Source organism: Sitophilus oryzae, unplaced genomic scaffold, assembly GCF_002938485.1.
Source record: "Sitophilus oryzae breed Bouriz unplaced genomic scaffold, Soryzae_2.0 scaffold_179_pilon_pilon, whole genome shotgun sequence".
Taxonomy (NCBI): domain Eukaryota; kingdom Metazoa; phylum Arthropoda; class Insecta; order Coleoptera; family Curculionidae; genus Sitophilus; species Sitophilus oryzae.
Window position 1 is genome coordinate 1018521 of NW_022146501.1, and position 25485 is coordinate 1044005.

Consider the following 25485-nt stretch of genomic DNA (forward strand, 5'->3'; position numbering starts at 1 on the left):
GGGTGGACTCAGTAATTTGTTGTTTTATTTTACGTTGTCAAGTTATTAAAATTGTTATAAAAAAATATAATTCTAATAAAAATAGATAAGTTATAATAATAATTTATTAACACAAACATCCGAGATACGCTACTGAAGCAGGTAAGTCAAATTGACGTATCTAAATTATCTTTGACGGGTAGCAAATAAAAGAAAAAAAAATGCAAGAAAAAATATTTAATTATAGTAAACGCCACGAATGTTTGGGAGTGATTCATCGGTCGCTACCATGTGAACTAATCTGTTCAAGGTCACATAAAACTTAATTCCAGTGCCGTGGTGTTTCAGGTCATATAATAATCAATATATAATCTGATGTAATTTGTTGTTTTAACAGTTTAATAGTACCTAAATTAATAAGTTATTGAATATTGTAATAATACTATAATTAACCTTGTAATTGATTACTTTATTTTACTTTAATTCATATTAATTTGTATTTATAGATATATCTTTAAGATTTCCGATGTAGGAATGAGTTTTCAATAATAATAAAGCACTAAATAGGTAAATTTCTGAAATGACAACTTCATTTGACAGTTATCTTTTACCTTGACTGGTGCTCATAACTCATAAGTAAATACAGGGGCATAAGAAAGGAGAAATATTTAAAAAGAAATCGGCGGAAACTTGTAAACGAGCTAATCAAAAATATCTAAAGTTATTCTTTTGAATGTGGGTTTTAGAGCTCTTCAATAAACCTAAATAGAATTATTCTCTAAAATAATTAGGGAAGCCAATAATTGACCCCATTAAAATTTACCTGGAATTTCCTATGTTTCGTCCGACGATGCAACGCCCGGTATACGATCTAGGTTGCCATTACAGAAAATTCTAATGGGGGATGTTTTTGGTGTGAATATATGGATAATCATTATAATCCTTCCTTAATTTATATTATTCAAAGGCATAAACGGTAAAAAGGATTTTTTTACAGTAAATTATGAAGCAAAGTTGTTTACAGTTTCTTTTTTTTTTCATTACAGGGTGCCCCCACTAACTTGCCACACAACGGACCGCCGCAGCAGCAATAGCATTGCTAGTAGCGCCGTCTGGCGGACGCTCCGTTATTACCTGTATATAAATAATTTCGTACAAACAGTGAACGTTACATAACAATATTATATTTTTTTAAGGATGTTAAGTAGTGTGACGCGTCGGCGCGGTAGCGGCTTCAACTCTATCGCCATCTCCCTCTACCCCCCTACCAGTAGAAGCTTAGCTCCTCCTCCCATCTAGTTCCCGCCTCCTTTTTTCTTTAGCTCCTCCCACCCGAGCCAAGGCCATTTATTTTCGTTACTACTTAAGTTTTCTACGTTGCAAAATTTTTATGTACGGATATTTCGTATTGTTCATTGATTATTGTACAGGGTGTTGCTTAATGACATGAAGAATCTGTTTTAAGAAAAAAAATCTTATGAATGTATGTCCTAGATATCTTAACTTTTGAGATACTTTTAATATTAATAGTTTAACTTTTGATGGTGAATCTTTCTAAAAAAACGGGACAAGCCACGATGCCTAAAGAAAAAAGGCCAGTGAAAATATCATATATGAAAGTATCGACGCTTTGGAAAATCGATACTTCCACCCATTCCTAGTCTAAGATTAATTAGAACGGTCTAAAACTGTAACAAACAGTAAAAAGCAATTGCAATGGTAAAAACCAGTGGAAATGTTTATACAAAATATCGAATACGAAAGTATCGATAGTGTGAAAAATCGATAGTTTCGCCCATGTCTAGTCTAATAGTAAATATCAGAAGTGGGACTTGTCCACCGAGGTTTTCGTATATTTCGTATATATTACGATTTTCTGGACATACAGTCACTTGAAGGTTTTTTCTTAGAATATGTGATAATCACCCCCTTAAAAACACCCTGTATAAGAAAAAGCGTCTTGGGTTTGACCGTTTTACCCTTATTATCTTGTACATAGCACGAAAATTGTTCTAAAACTATAATTACTGTAAGATATATTATTCGGGTGTACATATTTATAGTAAAAATAAAATAAATGCCTTAGAAATGGGTTCGGTGCCCACAGGCATATATGCGTAACAGCGACAATATTTGCGATTAAAAACTGAAAATAACGGGTTATCGAGAGAAAAAAAACGATGTCGTAGTAGGCATAGACATAAAAAAATTCTACGCCTACCGTGACGTCGATTTTTTTTTCGATGACGCGTTAATTCGAAACGCAAGACGCTTTTTTAGGTAGCACAAATGACAGAAGCTGCTTTAGTTTGGTTTGGGAATACACGTACGTGCCAAATTCTATAAAAAATACTCTTTTTTTAATAATAATAATAATAATACGCCTCTCTATGTATTTTTTTATATATATTTAGTATTTTAGGTTGTTTTTTTTCAGCTACTTAATAATGTTATGATCTCTGTTGTTTTGCCATGAGTACATACATAGATTTTGTCTGACTTAGTCTATGTTTTTAATATAAGTTTGAATTTTCTCTTATTTTTTTTTTTTTGACTGAAATAATGACAAGAAAAATAAATATTTTTTTGTCAGGATTATCAAGGGTTTTGAACCAGTGTGATCTGAGTTGCTCACTAAAAAGACGACACTTAAGTTTTGTATTAAAATCTTATTGGATGTCAAAGTAATGTGCCATTTTTTTGTGGATACTTGTATTAACTTAATAATTTTCTCAAACCAAGCTGAAGCAGCTACACTTTTTTTTAATGCCAAGAGCCAGTATTTTCGAAAAAAAAAATGTTCAATTTTACTGAATTTGTACATATATAAGTAGTTAACTCTATTATTTTGTGTCTTCACTATTTAAATTTGCAGTATTTAAGTCTTAGGCATATTCTAAAAAAAAAGAAATCTATATAATTTTAATTATTATTATTAATGATTAAAATAAATAAATAAAATTATTTTTTCGAAATTTCTGAGGAAGGGTAAGAACTAGAAAAAAAAAGTTCAAATAAAAGTTGTAGAGCGTTCAATTTTACATAAAAATGGTCTCTATACTTTTTTTGGTCAGATCAAAATTAACCGAGATAGAGTGCCTAGAAGCTAGGGGATGATAGAAATTAAAAAAAAAAATATAAGTTGCAGAAAAATTTATATATTTAACATTTTTATTAAACTTGTTTGGAAAATTATAAATTTCAATTAAGATTTTTTCAAAATTCATCCCGAGAAGGGGTGAAAAATATAAATAAAGTATTTTTTTTCAAATTTCAGAGAACTGTTAAGGACTTTGAAGAAAATGTTTCAATAAAACTTGTCCCCTAGCTTCTAGCCATCTTATCTCGGTTAATTTTGATTTGAGCAAAAAAGTATAGAGACCATTTTTATGCAAAATTGAACGCTCTACAACTTTTATTTGAACTTTTTTTTTCTAGCCCTTACCGTTTTTCTGAAATTTCGAAAAAACAATTTTATTTTTTTGTTTCACCCTCTTCTCGGGGGTAAATTAAAAAAAAATCTTTCACAATTCGTTTTTACATCTGCCAAAGTAACTTATATGAAAAATACGTCTTTAAAGGCCTAATTTCTTGGGCTATGGGTTAGACAAATAGGTAAAAATAGAAGACATCCAAAAAAATGACAGAAAGCACCAATATATATCTTTGAATTTTTTTTATAAATATTTTTTGGAATATGTTTATGACACATAAATAATTTACAAAAAATTGTTTTTTGTCCTACCACATACAAAAAGGACTGTCACTCAGAACTATTTAATTAATAAGTTTTTTAGTAGTTCCATTACTATTTTTCTTCTTTTTTTTAGAAGAAAGCACTTTTTATTGAATTCGTTTTAAAATTAATTAATGCAATAACGTATGATCGAAAAAATCGCCGTCAAAGACGCCTGGGAAATGACAATCGTTGGTAATTTTAGCGAGGTCAGTCTCTTAGAAGTCATTTATTAAAAATTGAGATAAAACTTATCACTAAAATTATTTTTGTGATGATTAAATGACTTTTGCTTTTTGTTCAGGATTAGACAGTTATTTTGGTTCAATAATAAGATTGAACGGGTAACTGACGTCTAGAGCTTGATCTCGTCAAAATTATTATCGTTGTCATTCCCCAGCTGTCTTTGACGTCGTTTTTTTTTCGATCATATGGTATTTATTTTTAAAAGTAGGTAATCAAAATTAATTGTTTAAAAAAAAACGTTACGGTTACCGAGATAAATGTAATAATTATTACCCAGTTAATTTTGATAATATGTACTTGAAAACGTAGATTTTTCTGTGATAAAAAAACTGTATTGTTATTTATATTTGAAGTTTTACTTATTAAAATTTACAAATTAATAAGTTTTTTGCTATAATATATGGCCGACAGAATCAAATAATTAATTCTTTTTGTAATTAATTTGAACAAAATCAAACTTAGGAATGTTTAATTTTGTTAAAAAAAATGGTTGGAACTACTAAAAAAAGACGTCTTTGCTTTATACACCCCTACTTATTTTTTTTTATTTATTTTATTTGTATTTTATACCCCCCGCCCCCCTATACTTAAAACTATGCGATAAAAACTCGTTTTTGAGTTTTCTATAATTTTAGAAGTAGATTTTTTTCTACTACTTATTAAGTTCAGTATTGCATAGCTTGTTTTTCGGTTTTTTGGCGCTAATTTTTTTGTGCCCTTACTAAAAATATTTTGAAAATCGAAAAACAAGCGTTCTATACGCTAAAAAAATACGAATTTTATTTTACAATAATTATTTACTTGCTTCGGATATTAAAAGAGGAAAAAAAATGTTTTTATATAGATTTGAGGTTTTTTATGTAAGGATATTTCTTAAGCGTAACTTTTTATAAGTATATATTTTTTTTAAGATAGTAATATTATGTCATAAACATGTATTTTTATGAGTTTGTTTATTTTTAGTTTGTAGTATTTTATATTTATATTATTTGTTTTGAATTGTTAAGCGGAGCTTTTCGGTTATTCTGGCGCGCTGTTGCCATGAAATTTCTATTTATATTGAGAATTTTAGTTAGGGCCTGATTTTTTAGTAGTCTGGTCACTGTGTAACTTTGACCGAGTTTTTGTCACGTTCAACCCAGTGTAATTTTTTTTAATTATAATTTTTCTGATGCTTGTAAAAGTATCATAAAAAATTTTTTTTTCAAACGTCACAAAATTATTAATTTTTGCGACGTGATTGACAATATAAAAAAGTCATTTTAACGCCTAGGCATAAAAGTACGAAAATATGTTATTAAACTGGTATAAAGTGTCAAATTAACGAGCCATAACCATAATTTCTCGATATATAATTATGTACATACAAGATATTAATTTTAAATATTTTTATATTATTTGGACGTTTAAAATTGTTAAAAAAAATTTGTGACGTTGAAAAAATAAATAGCATGTTCTATTTAGGTTGCAACAATTTACTATTTTTTAGTAAAATTACTCACAATTTTTTAAAAGTATCTTTTTTATAATTTTAAAAGAACAATTTTAGTTATGGCCTGATTTTTTGGTAGTCTGGCCACTGTTGCCAACTTTGACCGAATTTTCACATGTCTAACCCAGTGTAATTTTTGGCTATGTGATTTTTTTCGATTTTTTTGTTTCTGATGCTTGTATCAGTACGATAAAAGCCTTAAAACATTTTTTTTTCGGTAAAGTAACTTAAGTTTTCCTAAAATAAATCAATTTTAAGCTGGAATTTCCGAAAAGCAGTTTTGTTGTACATGAAATTTTTCTTGCAATAATCATTACGACATAGTATGATGTATTTTTCTTTCTTAGTAGACTATATTTTCGTGTTAGAACTTCATTCCATTATCGGCAGCCTGTGGTTTCCTTTTTTTTTGGCAGCATTTGATAAAAATTAATCCTGTTTTTTCGTGGGCAGCCAAAGTTCATTTAATTTGACTTAAAAAAAAACTCAAATGTAATCCTTAAAAGTTACAAAGACAATTTGAAACTTTTAAGAAACACATACTAGGTATATAAATATAAATTATTTATATACCTATCTATAAATATATATAAAAATGAAAGAAATGAGTTTAGAACAAATTTGTAAAGCTTAAATTTTTTGAACATGTATAAACGTTTTTTAAAGCGGATGTTTTTAAGTACATAAAAAGTATATATGATTAAAATTGTGTGAGATGAGAGGACAACTTAGGATTATACAGCTAGACTATGAAATGATATCAACTCTATGTAATATACATAAGTACATAATATACTATGTGCCATTTTTCATAAAACATACGAATTTTTATTTACCCTTCCTAACTATTCTTCTAGTACATCCGTCCAAACGCTCAGCTCTTCTAAGATCGCTTAACTTGACTTGGAGCTGACAGAAATAATCTCCTTGCTCTTATATTCTCCTGATAGTAATCGGAAATTTTGTAGAAAATGGAAATTTTTCATGTAAGTTTTGTTACAAGACGAATATCTTTGATTTGAGAGCACATAAGAGCGAAGAGGTAACATAGGTATTATTTTTATATAAAATACTGTCTAATTCCAGAACAACTTTTATGGTTGAATATATTGAATATATTATTTTTGTGATAATTAAATGACTTTTTCTCTTTGTTCAGGATTAGACAGTATATTTTGGTTCAATAAAATTCATTTATTATTAAGTATTATTTATTTTAATATTATATCTTATTAACAAAGGGTAACTTAAAAAATATAATCCAGAACTATGGTATGATTGAATAAAAACGGCGTCAGCGATGGCTATGAAATGAAGATCGCTGTCATTTTATATGTAAATTTATGGCAAATGTACTCAATCGTCATTTCCCAGCCAACTGGACGCCGTTTTTTCGATCATAATTTGTAATTATTAATATATTTTTTCTCGTAAATAAAGGATTTTTCAGCTTAATTAAATTTCAAATTTGAAAATTGTGGCGCCAAAAGTTGAACAGATACATCCGGTAAGAGCTGTGAACATTGAGTCAAGTTAAAGACTTTTGAAGTTATTTTTTATATAATTTATCTCATATTTCTTACTATTTAACTATATAGAATTAGTTTCTTATTAAACTAAGGGATATTTATTGAATAAAAACACTCGTTTCTTAATAATTTATCAATATATTAAAGAAATGCATGATTTTATATTTTATAGTTCATCTAATTTATGTGCGTACTTAATAAAAACCATCCATGTTTATTAAAAAAAGTTAAAATCGAGGCATCCAAGAGCAAAAAATACTCGATCGTGATTGGTCAGTTTCGGTAGCGTGCAGGTTTTGAATTTTATTCTCGTTCAATGTTGCCGGATTGTTAAAAAATGTCGAAAATCTTTTTCTCTATGTGATTTTTGTGAAATTATATTAGTTTAAATTGATCACTGGCACTATAGTGAGGGTCATTTCTATATTTATATTTTTAGTAAAACAAGTACCAGTAATGTTGTTTTGTAGAAATTTCTTTTATTTCTTCTTGTAATTACGTACTAACATTATAGTCTTTATTCTTGGTTTTGATGTATTTATAGCATTAAAAATGTATTTAAACAGCTTCATTTTATGTTTATTTTATGATTTTTGTGTGTTTATGTTTATAATTACTTATTTGTTTCTTATTTATAACAATAAATATTTTGCCTTACGTAAAAAAACGATTTCAGTGGAACGTATATTGAGTAAATAATAAGTTTTGAGAACAAAATTAAGCTTAATTTACAAGAATTTTCCTATAAACAATTTTATTAGTAATAAATAAATTAATTTTATGAGCAGCTTAAATTTTACGAATGACTTCAATCTGGCAACGCCGGTTCTGTTTTGGTCGTTTGCAATTGAAGGATTCGGACGTCCTCCCGTCGGTTGCATCGATTTTTTAAATTTTCTGACGAAAAAGTGCATTTAGTCACAGACTAACCTAAACAGATGCGACAAACAATGCAAATGTGAAAATTACATTTTGGCGAATGCGCCAGGCAAATTTTTCCGTTAGATTTGTCATATAGGCGAATTTTACAGCGGACCAGCAAAGTAACCTCCATTCGTTTACTAAGAAGCCACGCCTCCTTTGTGTAGAAAATAGAGTTATTAATTTTTAAGAATATTGTTTAAATAATATACGTAGATTAATAAATAAGTATGTAAAACTAAGGGTAAAATAATAGTACTAATAGTACTACATTTTTGGTAAATTACGTAATGGTTTCTTTGACTTTTTGTTTAATTTTTTCCGTCAAGGAATGTTTAAATAAAATGGCCGCCTGTTGGAATTCGATGTTTTGTTTTTTTGTAACTTGCTATTTTTAATTTAAATTTCTTTTTATAGGGCATACTTAGAGTTTTCTTTATTTTTTAAAAATATAATATGCGCATTTTAATAATATTTTGAATTAGTAGGTTTTTTGTATTTAAGTTTTAAGGGTAGGTTCATTAGGAATTTTATTACGTATTTTTTTTTTATTTAAGATTCCTTCATATTTATGTTTCAGCATTTTTGTAATGATTTCTGATATTGGTATTTTAAAATATATTTCTCTTTTAAAGCGCGTTATGTAATATTACATGTTAAAAAATAGTATTAATGTTGACAAACGATTTTTGCTAATTCAGTATTAGTTGTAAATTTGCATTGAAGAAATAAATCAATTGTTACTGAATTTTTATAAAAATTAAAATATTTTGAAAACAGTAAGTATGATTATTTTGAGGTAAATTTTGACCGAATGTTTTTTGTCTTCATAGTAGAAACTAAAAATGTAATAAAATATATAGGATGTCTCATTGTTAAAAAAAATATAACTTTAATATTTTTTATTTATTTGAAACACTGTAGGTTTAACTTATTTTAGCTCTTAATAATATGTTACAACTCTAAAAACTCCTTGTGTATTTTTATTTTTTTTTGTATGTTACATCATGGAAAAATTCTTTGGATTTTGACCATATTCATCAAATTTATATCCCTTTTTTCCTTAGATCATATAACATCTTTATATTTTTGACATTTTTGGTATAATAATCAAGGAAAAATCTTATAAAATATTGCTGAGGTATAAATGGAGCATCTCTTTTTTTATTTAAAATAAATATACCTATTTATATATTGTCGTAATATTTTTATAGGTGTTCGATAATATTTTTATAGGTATCCCAATATTTTTTTCTTTTTTTAGGCGCGTTATATTAATACTACAACACTACACACTCCTGTCCCACTCACACGAGCATTGCTAGCTCTCTGTGTTGGTTAATAAAATTTCCTAATTCAACATTAGTGAATTTCGTTAGCTGATGCAGTTGGTTAACAGTGTTTTTGTCGGTGTGGATTCCCGGGCTTAAGATGACTCCAGAGCGCGGCGCGGCCTTCCCCAAGAGAGGAGACTTCTTGGGTCACACCCTAGCCCTGATGTTCGGGCATCGATGACCTGTGTAGCATGCAGAGGTACCCAAGGGAGTCACCACCCTCTGATTTACGAGCTAGGTGTTCTAATGCTAGAGGCTTCGGCCGGATACAACCTGGCACTCAAGCTCCGAGATTTCTTCGTGCACGTATTCCGTGACCCTCGAAGGGGTAGGGGGCGGGATATCGGACACATTGAAGATGATGAGGGGGGTCCGCCTGTAGGGGGTCCCGGTGGATGTCCGTCCGACGGGTGACGAGGGTGACCCCAGACGAGGCGGCTTAATTGGGATGGGAACTGACTGGTGAGGCTTAATCGTCGACCAATGGGTCGAATCTGCATAAGGAAGGCAACCAGCACACACTCGCAGGCGGGTCGTGGAAACATTTTTTTGTTTTTTCTCTTGGTCTGCCCGGCGTCGAATTTTGAAGGCAGAAAATGTCGGGAGGAGGCGAGCATAACCAGGCCTAACTTAAACCTGTTAAAAGTAAGTCTATTTTTTTTATATTACATTAAATTGTAAACTTTTACTGTACTCTCTACCAAATAACTTTTCTATCGCACCATGTAGCAATGAAAATTCTTTTTATATAAAGTGTTGTATATTTTAGTTTTTTTGTTACAACATACATGAGCTTCAATTTAAAGCAGAATAACTTGTATAGTAAATAGAACAACTTTTTTAAAACTTATAGTAGATATAAGTTTAAATTTTAATTTAACTTGTAGTTACTTATATAACTAATTTTTTTTTCATTTTTTTAGGACAACCCGGGTTCGCAGCGCGATTTTAAAAAACAAGACTGAAGAAGTCAGAAATTCTATCTACATGCTGCATATGATCAGTCCCAAAAAAATTCGGATTGTTCCAGGCACCGTCGAATACCTGGAAAACGTGTTTATTGTCAACTCTACAGGATCGACCGAAGTCCATGGAGTTGGGGGCATTCGATGTGCCCCATAGCAGTGAGGCGCCACTGTTTTTTTCGCCGTATAATTATTATGGTGGGACTGAAAATGAACTTAAGCAAGATGTGATGGTGAGTTTTTATATTTTTACATTGTTTTTTTTTGTTGTCTATAGCTTGTTTTTTTGTTTCTTCTAGCATATGTATTTTTAGAAATATTCTAATATTATTTTTTTTTCTCTTACAGGTGATACAGTATGGCTTGGAGAACTTCAAAAGTTGGTTCGCGTCGTGGTTCCAAAGCGGTAACTTTAGATTCCCTACATTTACTCATTTTTTAACTTGCAATTTTTACATTTCATTTTTACTTTTTTTCTTACTCTATACAAGGCTTTAACATAAAGTTTTTTAGCAATAATGGTAAGAAAAAAATAACTCCAAGTGACAAAATTAGGTAGCATATATTTTTTCTATTATATTTGGAAATAACTATTTTTCGTCTTATTTTAAAATTGATAATATTATTTAATTTTTTTAATAGTGATTTTTAATTAAACGTAAATTAGTAAATAATGTAATTTTACATTATAATGAGAATTAAAGTATTAGTAATTTATTTTTGTTACTAAAATTAAATTCAGTTTGTTCCTGCATAAATCTTTTTAGTACTAAACTGCTTTGGAATGAATTTTTCTGGGGGACAACAGCAGGATTAGGGCCGTCTTCTAGATGCCATCAGGTAAATTTATATAACTTTATATTTATCATTTTCTTTGACTAAAAAAAGTGTTTTTCTTTTTTTAGGTAGGTGCGCTAGCGTAGTCGTTTGTTGTAGCATTATATCCCTTTTCCCCCTTTTTAAAAAATGTTTGTAAGACGCCTGGAATTTGTATAAGTTAGTTATATAAGTAGTTGAATAAGAATTGGTGAGACATGGAAAGTAGAACAGGACAGAGAAGATGAAAGAGGATTGCTTTGAAATAGAAGGAAAGGAGATAGAAGAGGTTTGAGGAAAGGAGGAGGATTTTGTTCGCTGTAACGGAAGTTTTTTGAATGAAATTTGGAGCAACTGTATTAAGGTAATTTTTTCATCTAGTTACAAAAAATAAATACTTATCAACTTTTATTTTTTTATAGGTGTTATTGGTATCTTGGACGTCAAGTTTCATTTATTTATGTATTATACAAGCATATCTATTGGTGGAAATGTAGAATGGCAGCTGTTATAACAACTTGGATGAATTATTAGAAACACCAAAGAAGTTTTGGCATAATTTAAACTGGGAAAAAGCTCACAGATGATCAATTTATTCTACAGTAGATACAGGACATTAAATTGACTTCAACAACGCAGATATCGCTCAAAAATGGTAAGTTTTTTCACATTATTTTCTTTCCTATTAAATTTTTTGGAAAGCTTGGAAAGTATGACATATTTTACACATATAATGTGTATATTTCAGTAACTTTAGGTGCAATATTTAATTTTAAATTTATTAGGGGAATTTTTTTATTCAAATCAACTTAATTTTGTATTTTGCCTATCTATATTAATATTACAATGTTTTCTTATTTATTTTAATTTTCTACATTGATACAAATTAATATACTTATTAATATTTGTTTATTTTTAGATATCTGTTCGAGTGATGTACTGGGCGTTGACAGTTGCTGTTACAAATCTGCAAATGAGTTAGAACTGTACATAAGTTTGATGAATGCTGGAGGAATTTTTTGAATAAAATGATACTGAAAATCTTACCCACAAATGACAATTTCAAGATACAATCCGGAAAATGGTAAGTTATTTTTATTTTTTTATTTTTAAGGTTACAATTTATGTATTTAACTACAAAATTGTAGGCTTTAAATTCAAAATAAAATAAGTTTGAGATTGAAAATATATTAATATATTTTTTTTTTCAATCTTTGTAGTTATAAATTTGTATCAGAAAATTTTAATTTTATTTAGTATGTTTTCTTTTTGTAAAAATCTATGAATATTTGACAATATTTTAAAGAGTTACTATTGCGTTTATTTTTTGTTTAATATCTATCTAACATATTAAAAAAAAACAAATTTTTTTATTCCAAAATGTGTGAAGAAACTGACTTTATAAAAATTTACTTATTTATTTTTTGTATTTTTAGTAAGCAATACAAATTGGTATTAATAAGGTATTAATGGACGTTTTGACAGCTGTTTCCAGTCCAAGTTCCAGTTTTAATGGAAAATCTTTAATAGACACAGAAAAATGACATTCACTGGATTGACTTCAACACCTGTTGCCTTTTAATAATGGTAAGTTATGCCTCTCAACTTATTCTTATAAAATTTAAAAATCTTATAAAAATATTAAATTTTCCATCGTATTTAAGCTCTTTTGGTCGAATATTAACATGCTCTATTTTTTTCTGTTTTTTTTTTTAACTAAAACAATAATAAAAAGGATTATTAAAGGCAGGACAAAATAAAATACAGACACTGTATTACTGGTTGCATATAGCGATCTTGGAAAAAATGCAATTTTTAAATCTGGTTTTAATAATTATTAAAGTTTCCAATAAGATAGGCACAATAAAATTACGGTATGGTAAATATAAGTTGATTTTTTTTGTTTTGATATTTTTAGTACAGCAGATACCTTATTTATATTTTTTTCGATCGTTAAAACCGCAAATATTAATATAAAAATTATAATTATTTTTTATTAGAGTCTATTTAAGATCTTTATTGTTTGTGATTTATTTAAATTGGTATAATAGCCGTATATTTATGATTTTACGTAGTTCTAAACAAGTTCTAAATATTAATATATTTTTTTTTCGTTTTTAAAAATCTTTAAAAATTGATTCGTTAAAAAATTACTTAATACTTTTTTTGAATTTTAGGTATACAATGGGACAATCGCTGTTAGAAGTCAACAAGTAGTACTAATTGCAAATAATATATTATGGCGGACATCAAAAAGCTTTAAATGGAATGAAACTTGCAGAAAAAGACTCAGAAAGTCCATTTAGGGCGCAGAAAAAGACTCAGAAAGTCCATTTAGAACTGTACTTAATAGCTGTTAGAGTGGATGCAGTCCTTCATCAATGGTAAGTTATTTCAGGCGTCTCTAAATGCAAAACCTGACAAGCCCATTGAAATCAATTTTACAAAATACACTAAAAATTATTTAAAATATTATGAATAGTAGAAAGAATAATAAATCTACCTGACTGAATTTATCTGGTGTATTATTTCTTGAAAATATCTTTAACAAAAATAATTCTAAATAAGGAATTAAATGTTCTATAGATCTCAATTTTCCAAAATGGGTCACTTGTCGGGTTTTGTATTTAGACGTCTGATTTATTTATTTTATTTTTTTTTTTTATTAAATTTCTTTGACAAGGTTGAAAATTGTGATAAATTTAGTATGAACAAACTGACGTCATAATTTTTTTTATTACCTATTTAAATTTTTTATTTTTTAATTTTTTTTTGTGTGCTTTTAGTGAGCTGAAGAAATTGATAACGGACATTTTGACAGCTACTGTCACAACTCAACGAACAAGTTGCAGCTTTGAAGGAACATATTTGATTGGATACAGAAAAATGCCAGTCGTTTCAGGATGTAAAGTTAATAGAACCAGGGTTGGGCTCGACATCTCTTACCTTTTAATAATGGTAAGTTATTTTGATCGTTTTATATACAGAGATTTTCATACAACTGGTTCATTAAGAGTTTTTCGCGGTATATATTTTTCTAAGTCCTGTAACTAGTTTAATTTGGACTAAATTTCGTTTTAAAACACTTTTAATGGACTAGTTACGTGAAATACCCTGTATATATTGTCATAAAATGGCATTGATAAGCTTGAAAATTTTGTAAAATGATTAAATTTTGCAGAATATTCATCATACTCTGCAGTTTGTACAGTGTTACACATTTTATTTTGCCCTAAATTTTAACAGGTTTTAACTTTTTTTTATTTTAGAAGCTAGAACATTCATTGAAAAAAAAAAGAAATTATAAAGTTTTATTTCAAGTTTTAATGTGTATTTTTTTAAATGGAAGACCCTATACATTAAAAATATATTAGATGGCACATTTTTTAATTTCTGAAAGACACTCGTGCCCTTTCTTTGTAATAGTTTTATCAAAATTTAATAAAAAATACACCAAAATTATTATGTTTATTTCTTTTTTTTTTAATTTATTCACTTTTTTACTCATTTCACTTAAAATATACAGTTTTACCAATAACTGGGTACTTGAGAGTGTATGACATTTATAATAATAAAACCGTATTAAAACTTGACTGGAAAACTAATATAATTGTTTTTTTAATTAATATTAGACCTCAAAAAATTAAAAACATATGGCCAATTAAAGTGGAAAAAAATACAATGCTAACAGTGTTTTACTGGTTGCATATCTTTAAATTTATTTCAAAATTATTAAAGTTATCACCAAAATAACGCAATAAATTTACGAGTTATTACTAAATATTATTTTTTTCTTTTTCTATATATCTAGTAAATTAGATATTTATTTTTTGGATTATTAGTAACTCATTATAATAATGTTTTATTTTCTTATCAAGGAATTTTACAATTTTTTGTATCATTTCTGAAGTTATCAATAAAAGTTTTTTTTTTAATTTTATATAACTCTTTATAACTTATTGAAATTAATATAAAAAATGTCTATTATTTGTTTGTTATGTTACGTAGTTCTAAATATTAACATATTATGCATATACATTTTTTAATTTCTGAAAGATATTCCTGCCCTTTCTTTGTTATAGTTTTATCAAAATTTAATAAAAAATAGACCAATATTATTATGTTTATTTCTTTTTTTTTTAATTTATTCACTTTTTTACTCATTTCACTTAAAAATATACAGTTTTACCAATAACTGGGTGATACTTGAGAGTGTATGACATTTATAATAATAAAACCGTATTAAAACTTGACTGGAAAACTAATATAATTGTTTTTTTTTAATTAATATTAGAGCTCAAAAAATTAAAAACATATGGCCAATTAAAGTGGAAAAAAATACAATGCTAACAGTGTTTTACTGGTTGCATATCTTTAAATTTATTTCAAAATTATTAAAGTTATCACCAAAATAACGCAATAAATTTACGAGTTATTACTAAATATTCATTTTTTCTTTTTCTATAGATCTAGTAAATTAGATATTTATTTTTTGGATTATTAGTAACTCATTATAATAAAGTTTTATTTTCTTATCAAGGAATTTTACAATTTTTTGTATCATTTCTGAAGTTATCAATAAAAGTTTTTTTTAATTTTATATAACTCTTTATAACTTATTCAAATTAATATAAAAAATGTCTATTATTTGTTTGTTATGTTACATAGTTCTAAATATTAACATAATTTATGTTATTGTCTGTTTTCTGATAGCATTAAAAATTCCTATAATAAAAAATTATCTAATATTTTTTTTTATTTAGGCATACGATAGGACAATGGCTATTAGAACCCGATAAGACATACTAGCTGCAAATAATATGTATGGTGGTCATAAAAGAGATTTAAATGAAATGAGAGAGAGAAGCTCTTGTGGCAGAAGAAATCAAGGAAAACCATTTTGAACTGCTGTTACTTAATAGCTGTTAGAGGGGATCCAGTTCTTCATCAATGGTAAGTTATTTATCTGTCTTATAAAATTTCACTGGACAGCTTGAAATTTTTTTAAATATATACAAGCGCTTTTGTTCCAATATTAGAACAGCCAACGACTATTAAAAATAGGCAGGATAAAATAAAATGCTGATACTGTATTACTGGTTGCATATTGTTACGGATTCCGTGGTTCCGCTAATTTAAACTCACGATAAAATACTTAACGGATTTATTTTCGCACTATATACACACAATATATACTGATTACAACCACAGATAACACATAATTATATATATTAGTTTTAACTTTTTTTATTTGGGAAGGGCTAGAATTTTCATTGAAAAAAAAAGAATTAGAAGGTTTTAACTCAAGTTTTTATGTGTTTTTTTTTTGTATATTATTTTTATCTATTTTTTTAAATTGACAGGGTATCTTATTTAAAAAATATATACATTTTCTACCAATAACTTAAGTGGGTGTCATATGGCAGTGTATCATATTTATAACAATAAAATGTACTAAAACTTGACAGGAAACCCTATAATTTGTTTTTTTAACGAATGTTCCAGCTCAAAAAATAGAAAAAAATAAATAAATGGAGAATGCTAAGAGTGTATTACTGGTTGCATAGCTTTTTTTTCTTAAGTTGTCACCAAAATAAATATAATAATTTCCAAGTTATTGCTAAATATTAGTTTTACTTTTATATATATACCTAGTAAATTAGATATTTAATTTTTTGAGCATTAATAAGTCATAATAATGTATTACTGTCATATCAAGGAAATTTACAATTTTTATATTATTTCTGAAGTTATCAATAAAAGTCTTTCTTTTAATTTTATATAACTCTTTATAACTTACTCAAATTATTATAAAAAAATGTGTGCTATTTATTTGTTATTTTTACATATTTCCAAATATTAAGATAATTTATGTTATTGTTTTTTGATAGCTTCAAAAATTGCTATAATAAAAAATTACCTAATATATTTTTTATTTAGGTATACGAAAGGACAATTGCTATTAGAAATTAATAAGTCGTACTAGCTGCAAGTAATATTTATGGTGGTCATCAAAGAGATTTAAATTGAATGAAACTTGTGCAGGAGAAATCAAGGAACACCATTTGGAACTGCTGTTACTTAATAACTGTTAGAGCGGATCCAGTTCTTCATCAATGGTAAGTTATTTATTTATCTTATAAAATTTCATTGAGCAGCTTGAAAATTTCTAAAATTTTCTAATATTCAAGCTCTTTTGTGCAAATATTAGAACAGCCAATAACAGTTAGAAATAAGCAGGACAAAATAAAATGCTCATACTGTATTACTGGTTGCATATTGTTAGGGATTCCGTGGGTCCGCTAATTTAAACTCACGATAAAATACCTGACGGATTTATTTTCTCACAATTTATACTGATTACAACACACAATTAACTATTTAAAAAAATCCTTCGCCAAATTGTCAACATTTCAAAACTGTTTGGTTTAAAATTGCAGAACTCGTCACACACACCTTGACGATATATTAAAGTTCCCACTAGAATAAACGCTATAAATATATATTTTTATAAATATAATTTTGATTAATCTTTTTTATTTTTGTTTTTTATTAATATTGTTTTCAAAATTTTCCAAAATTAGTATAGTAAAAATTTACTTAATATTTTTTTGGAATTTTAGGTATAAGATGGGATAATTGGCTGTTAAAAATCCACAAGCTGTACTATCTGCAAATATTATGGTGGACATCAAAAAGCTTTAAATGGAATGAAATTTGCAGGGAAAGACTGAGAAAGACCATTGAGGACTGTACTTAATAGCTGTTAGTGTGGTCGCAGTCCTTCATCACTGGTAAGTTATTTATCTTTTTTTTTTTTTTCTTATTAAATTTCATCGACAAGCTTGAAAATTATGATAAGTTTTCATAATATTCAAGCTGCACAGGTCTCTGAGGTCAACGTCTATTTCTATATGTCATTTATTAAAAATTGATATAAAAACTTGTCAAAAATAATATTTATATGAAAAAAAGGAAAAAGGTTTCAAACATACCGATTATTATACAAAGGTGAAAACCTTAATTAAAAAAAATATGAACTTTGAATTTTTTTAACATTTCATTCTTTAATTTTTTATACATTTTTATACCAATTTTTTATAAATGATATATTGTGGTCTACCTCTCAGAAATAATTGTCATTAATTGTTATTTTAAAAGCCACTATGATGCTGTTTTTTTCTCATAGGATATATACAAATAACTATTAATTTAAAAAACATAGTTATTGCGTTAATAAAAATATATTTATTTTAATTTTTACATAGATCTTTTTATTCATTTTTTTAATATTATTTTTATTTTATTTTTTAGATATCTCTGCATTTTCTTAACAATGGATATCTCAACAGTTGCTCCTACTCCTCACTTTCCTCTTTCACTCAACATAAAACAGACTCAATACTCCTCAATGCCTCACCAAGGTTCGTTAGCTTCATTAATAGTGTTATTGTTTCAATAAATTTGTTTACTGGTTTTTATCCTCTTCTTAACTATTTAAGTATATCAGGCGTCATATTAGTGTTATTGATTTTTTGTAAAATTTTGATAATCTGGATAAAAATCTTTTTTTTTTCTTAAGATTTTGTAAAATAAAACACTAGTTAAGAACAATTCACTTTATTTTATGAATAGGACCTGTTTCTGTTTATATTGTCTTTTTATTTATTTATTTTGATGCTCTATTAATTATCTAATTGCCTCTAGTTTGGGGCATGTTTGATTAATTTTAAATCCTTCAAATCAATGCAATAATCTTTATGGAGGATATGTTGAGCAACATGATACTAATCTGTTATAATTTTTCATCTCAAGCTTTTTTTCAATCTCACCTATCTTATATTTACTTCCATTAATTCAATCATTAAATTGTTATTAAATAATTATAATTTGTATTCTGGATTTCGTCAAAGGTATTTTTTAAAAGAATTAAAAAACAATCTATAGGCTAGTATCATTTCCAAATTATTTTTATCTTGTATTATTTATATTTTCCTAAGCTTCTCTAAGTTTATTCCAGATTATCAAAATTATAACTTTTATACTTGCGCAGCTGCGTCACTATTATAGCCCTATGAACACAAGTATTATTTTGGTTTTAAACTTTATGTTTTTTAATATTTCATTTATTGTATTAACGCAAAACTAAATTTTATAGAATTTAACTAACTATATCTTCAACCGAACGATAATTTAATAGTTAATGGTCAATTTAATACTTTTTCATAAAAATTAAATGAGATTATTGAATACTAATGTCAAGACAGTAGATATGATTTATTAGTGTTTATTTTTTGGAAATATTTTTTTTACTAAATCAATTTTGGATACTTGTGATCATATAGTTTTTTTTTGCTTTTGATAATTAATATTGGTACCCTAACACAGATGTTTTTAATCAATTTATATGATTTAAAAACATTTATGTTTATATCTATTTTGTACTTAAATTTTAGTGATAAAGTTTGTTTCTTTAGCACTTCATGCATTGCTTTCTTTTTTATGTGCAGAATTATCTTAATATACAGTCTGTCCTCAGAACGTCTTTACAAGATCAAAAACTTTTTTTATTAATATTTTCATAAAAGATACATTCCTTATAAAAATATTTTTCTTTTTAATATTTGCATTTCAATTTTTTTAACAAATATATTGTGAGCACACATTTCAAAAATTATTTTTCGTAGATACACTGTGCGATTCAAGTATATTTGCATAAATTAATTATTTTAGAAGAGTTCAATTGAAAATAAATACACGAATTTTAACCTTTAGTATTACTGGTTGCCTAATCGATTCTTATGTAATGTTGTGGTAATGTTCTTATTATTTAAAAAAATCTTATTTCCAGTAGTATTTTTTTCTCTCAATTTTAGTATTTAAAATGTCTCTATCTTGTCATATTTATTTAACATATCTATTAGACCTCTACTCAAACTTTATCTCCTAAAATTTATGAATTTTACATATGAAAATGGTCTGCTAGGGTATATAATATATTTATTGTAGGATCAATTGAAATATCTTAAGTCATAATATAAAAATTAACATTCGTATATATATTTGTTAAATATATAATTTTAAGATAAAACACATTTTTACACAAAAATAATAATTTTAGTTTTATATGTGGCATATCTTTTTTCAGTTGGTCCTTCAACATTTAAAATCTTTTGACATAGATTTCATTCCACTTAAATGTCACAAAAAGATTTATTTTAATACCAGTTTTGTATGTTATTTGGTGTATTAGAATTCTATAAATATTGTTTTTAATATTTTGTTAATAATAGTGATCTATTATAGCTTACCTTTGCTATCTGTAATAGGAAATATTTCTAAATATTTTTTGTTGAAAATAAATATTACTTTATAACATTTGTTAGGCATAATAAATTTGAAGATCCCTATTATTATCAAAGAGATATCATTAAAGTATTTCAATACAATATCTTTTTTTTTTCAAACGTTACAAAACTATTAATTTTTGCGACATGATGACAACAAAGATTGTAAGTTAGTTTCTCGATATATAATTACTTACAACATATTACTTTTAAATATTTTTATATTTTTTGCAACGTTTGAAATTGTTTAAAACATTATTTGTGACGTTTGAAAAAAAAGAACATGTTCTATTCGGAGTAAAAATTACTTTTTGTGTCTTGTCTGTACTGTCGAACGTACAGTCTCGCCGCAAAACTATCATTTTACTTCTAATAAAACAATATACCGTATGATCGAAAAAAACGGCGTCCAGTTGGCTTGGAAATGAACATCAATAACATTTCCCATATCATTTTATATATAAAATGACAGCGATCTTCATTTCATAGCCATCGCCGACGCCATTTTTATTGATAATATTGTACTATTTCTGTACAAATGTTATTATCTGTTTTCTATATATTATTGTGACCTATTGCTGTATTTTTGTTATAAAAATGTTTTGTATACATCTATATTTTGTAAGCGTTTTAGAGATTCCGAGCAGTACGTTTACAGTCTTTCTTTTTTCATTTTAAATATTTTTTTGTCGTGTCTAATAATTATTAATCAGCTAATTAAGAATCTTTTTTTAGTAGGTAAAAACGAATAATTTATATTATCAGAGTATTGGGCCACTCTTGGGTTCCAAAAATAATCATGTTAGGTCTTCAGTTTGAGATTTTCACTGAATTTTTTTTATAAAACCGTACGGGTTACAGTAGACCATATTTTAAAGCCAGTTCGTAGTAATATTTTTGCTTTATATTGGTAGTATGTAAATGAAATGTTATTCAAATTTTAATTCTATTGTTATTTTAGATTTTTCCTGTACATTTTTAAAACTTTCACAAATTTATAAAGTCGTTTTTTTTTAATTGAAAATATTTATCAAAACATATTATACTAAAATACATTATATGTTGGTAACTAAATATAATATAGTGTCTTTCTCTGCTATTTAAATCAAACACCCTTAATGTTATAATAATATACTTTATAAATAACAAAATTGTGGCATTGTGAATATTTAGAAATTAAATATATCCAGATATTTAAAAGTAAAATATATTAAAAAAATGATGCTTAAGTAATTACTACTTCAAATTACTCGACACAAATAAATTACATTAAATAACATTCTTATGAGCTGATACTGTTGTTTTGTATGCATCTGGCAAGCTTTTTCTGGAATAATTTATTTAAGCACTTATCAATTATCTGAACTAATTTTAAGGCTGTAAACTGTAGTTTTGGAATCTTTAAGATATTTAGTCAGTGATGGGATTAAGATTTGTAATTGTGTAATGATTAATCGGCCACTGTACTCCAATAGAAAATTGCGTAAATTAATTATAAAAAGCTCATTTTACATAGAAAAATCATCTGAAAATAGTTATCTCAATTTCTTTAAATTTTAGTATAACTGGTTGCCTAATCGATTCTTACTCATTCAAACAACTTAAAAGTTAAAATTTGTAGAATAATTAATATATTTGTTTATTGCTTTCTAAGTAAGTACTGCTTTCAAATTTCAATTAAAAAAAATCGTTTAAATTACTACAGGGTGGCTCAGTGTTAAATAAACTAGGTGTTACATTTGAGATTTTCACTTCAATCTTTTTATTACAAAATATGCCGTTAATATTAGAGCACATATTAAGCCATTTAAAATTTCAGTTAACTAGAAGTTTACCATGTTATTTAATATGTTATTTATTTATTTATTTATTAACTATTCACTTCAATTTTTTTGTATAATTTTAATTCATGCGATGAGCGATTAATTAATTTATGCAATTTTTAATTTTATATTAGTTTAATTGGAAAATAAACAACAAACCTTGTAAAAACTTCCATTTTTAAAATGTTTATTTAAATTGTAATCAAGGAAAAACTAACGGCTATGCTCTAAATTATAATACAATGTTTGGTAGACTCATGTGAATGGTATTTGTCACTTACTCATGAGTAATATTTTCTGTCATTTTATCATTTCCACTTTGTGTGCTTTATTGAAAGTATCTATTGGCGCTTGCTAGGAAAAGTTTATCAATCAATAATGTTGTACAGACTGTCCAATTGAGTTTTCTTGCGCATTAGTAAGGATAGGACATTGCGATTTTTATAAACTTGATTTTTATGAAAAATAAAATTGCCACGGTCCCCTTTTAGTTTCTATGATACAGGGTGATTTTGAAAATGTTAGTTCCTATTTCAGTAGTCTGACAACTTATCAATAAATTTTAAAACATATTGCTATTGAACTTCTTTTTTAATTACTTTAAATAGTTTTTTTTTAAATATCGACCAATGTTTTGTTTCTATTAATGGGGCAGCCCGTATATTTGTCAGGAAATTAACGTATCTTCTCACAAGCCACCATAAGTCACAGTTTTTAATTAGAGGTGAAAGAGTTTAATACAAATTTTTTTATATCCTATGTCATTGTCCTTAGTATTTGTATTTTTAGTTCTTTATTGTTTAAACTTTTCATTTAAAAATTAAATAGATCAAAATTGGTTTCGCCAATTAAAAGATAATAAATAGCAGCATTGTTTTGGCATAGTCCTATGTAAATTTTTATTTGTATTATTTAAAATTATTAATTCTGCAGCTTTTAACTAAAATATACTGTTACATATATTTTGAAAGCTTGTGAAGGACGAAGACTATTTTTTTGACAAGTATACAGGGTGTGTGATGAAAATATTAAGAAAAAACTTACTTTTATGCCTCTGGTTCCACCTAATATGCTCTAAGTATATGAATCTGTTTTTATTTTTTTTCAGACTACTGATATAATATGAGGTGTGTGTAAAACTGCAGCACATTGTATCATGGAAACTAAGAGGGCCATGACAATTTTGTGTACTGTATCTTTGCTTTCAAGAAAAAAATAATGGGTTCATTTAAGTAACGAGTTCGACATTTAGTATTCTTTACTAATAAGCGAGAAAGCCCTTAATTGCAACTAAATGTGGAAATGACGAACCCGTTTAACATGGGTATCTCATGTTTTATAGTGTTTCTCCCTTATGAACGGAGATAGGAAGAAGCGGTTTTTGCAGTGGCTACTAATTTTTTATAAAATACCCTACGGTCGAAAAAAAAACGGCGTGATGAACGGCTGGGGAATGACGATGACAATTTTTGCGAACTCAAGCCCTAGACTTCATTTTCTTGGCCCGTCCTCTTCTTTATTGTTTAATAGCGCTTACTGCCAATTGCCCTTAAGAAGGTGGTAATTTATTTTTATATTGAGTAAAAAACGATTTTTAAATGGCGTAGTTTAAAATTACAGGGTAAAAATATTTTTTGAAAATAGATTTGTGCTCTAGAACCGTTCTATCCTTTTTTATTCTTTCTATAATTAGTGTTAATATTGAAGTTTTATGTAAAATTTTACTAAATGGCGTCTAGAGATTCACCTCGGCAAAATTATCATTCCCCAGACGCCTTTCACGTAGTTTTTTTACTTTTTTTAAATCACATGTTATAACCTTCTTAGTTTTTGAACTACAGGGTGATTTTGATAAATGCTTTTAACCGTCCCTTGTATTCAGATATAAAAACTTATTGTAAATGTAAAAACATAATTCAGTGTAACGTTCGTTTCAAAGCAAATGTTTTTATCTTAAAAAAATATGTTCATATTTTTAAATTAAAAAAAAAAAAACAAGCCAACTATTTCGAAAATCTCAACTTTTTCTCTATCTGCGTTCATAAGCTAGAAACTCCCTAAAGCACGAACGAATGAAATTGATACACCCTGTACATGTTAGCAATTTACTTTGTCCAATATTTAACAGACTATAATAGCAGTGGTATAAACAGTGGACTAAAAAAAAATAGTTTCTTTTTTAGGCCAAAAAATAAAGCTAAACCTTTTTAAAAGCGAAATGAAATAAAAGCTAATAATATACAGAGTGTCCCATTTTTGTAGCAAATGTGGTATTTTTCGCTTTATTAATAAAGATCCTTACTACTTAAAAAAAATACGTAAAATTTAATGCGCCAAAGAAAATTCTCGCGGCCTACTTTGTTATCCTGCTTCAGGATGTTCCTAAAAATGCAGTTTTTTTCTACCCTTCATATCTCAGTTTTTTGACAAGAAGTTGAATTATTTCTTCTGGTAAGCACATACTCTAGCGGAAATCAAAACGGGGAGAAGAAACACACGAGATTAATTGGTATGAGCTGTAGTAAGGAGCTAGTGTGTCTGTTTTCGCTGTTCTGCTCTCCGCTCCTGTATATGCTTAGCTTTATACTTTATGTGGAATCCAGTGTCTTAGTTTTTTTCTTAATATTTCTATTTGTGAAATATCGACCATTGTTTAGTTTTTTTTTAAATAGGACGCTTCATGTGTATTTATCTAGAAATTAATTTGTCTTTTTACAAACTTCCAAAAATTCATTTTATATTAGCCTCCTAAATATTTGCCATGCACCCAATGCTGCCCCTTGACTGTCATATGATTATATGTTTTTTCTTTGTTTTCTTTACTGTATATTTTTGAACGGCGTTGATTAATCCATTCAAATGGTCTTTTTAGTTCTTATCAAATATACAGGATGTCTTATTTAAAAATTAACTAAACATGGTCTTGATAGATAAAAAATAAGCCCGCGGATTCTACGTAAAAGGTTCTGTTTTAACGATTCGTCTACATGTTATGCTAACGATATACGAGGGGTGTATGAAATGCAGTCTTCTTATTCTTCTTATCGTCCTGTAGCATGGAAATTAAGAAGGCTATGTTGATTTCGCTTAAAAGTAACTCAAATTTACACAAAACCGCAAGATTCAATCTTTACTAATCAAAATATGTAGTTTGGAGCGTAGCGTTTAGAGTTAACGGTGTTAGAGTTTTGGGTTGATGGCATTTGATTTTTGGGTTGATGACATTTTATTTTTATATAAAACATCATCGATTGCCATTTTCAAGCCAACGCTGACGCCTTATTTTTGCGATAAATC

General features: G+C 27.2%; 1 protein-coding gene and 2 long non-coding RNA genes across 10 annotated transcripts in view; all 3 read left to right on the forward strand.

Moving 5' to 3' along the window:
- Positions 1-2877, forward strand: part of LOC115882876 (protein daughterless-like) — a 65265-nt gene extending 62388 nt beyond the window's left edge. For all 7 annotated transcript variants that reach the window (XM_030901140.1, XM_030901138.1, XM_030901137.1 and 4 more), the window contains one exon: positions 1026-2877. In XM_030901140.1, the coding sequence (XP_030757000.1) occupies positions 1026-1073 (48 nt within the window). In that variant the 3' untranslated portion in view covers positions 1074-2877. The remainder of the gene's footprint in view (positions 1-1025) is intronic.
- A 6298-nt stretch (positions 2878-9175) lies between these two features.
- LOC115882771 lies at positions 9176-10795 on the forward strand. Its single transcript, XR_004050249.1, has 3 exons — positions 9176-9882; positions 10161-10435; positions 10551-10795. It is a non-coding gene; the product is annotated as an uncharacterized LOC115882771 (long non-coding RNA).
- A 63-nt stretch (positions 10796-10858) lies between these two features.
- On the forward strand, positions 10859-18576 carry LOC115882884. 2 transcript variants are annotated; one of them, XR_004050279.1, is made up of 11 exons: positions 10859-11042; positions 11108-11382; positions 11441-11673; positions 11938-12102; positions 12455-12605; positions 13196-13402; positions 13805-13976; positions 15782-15971; positions 16959-17137; positions 17642-17812; positions 18333-18576. It is a non-coding gene; the product is annotated as an uncharacterized LOC115882884 (long non-coding RNA). The 2 variants fall into 2 exon arrangements; XR_004050280.1 differs by lacking the exon at positions 16959-17137.
- The last annotated feature ends 6909 nt before the right edge of the window (positions 18577-25485 follow it).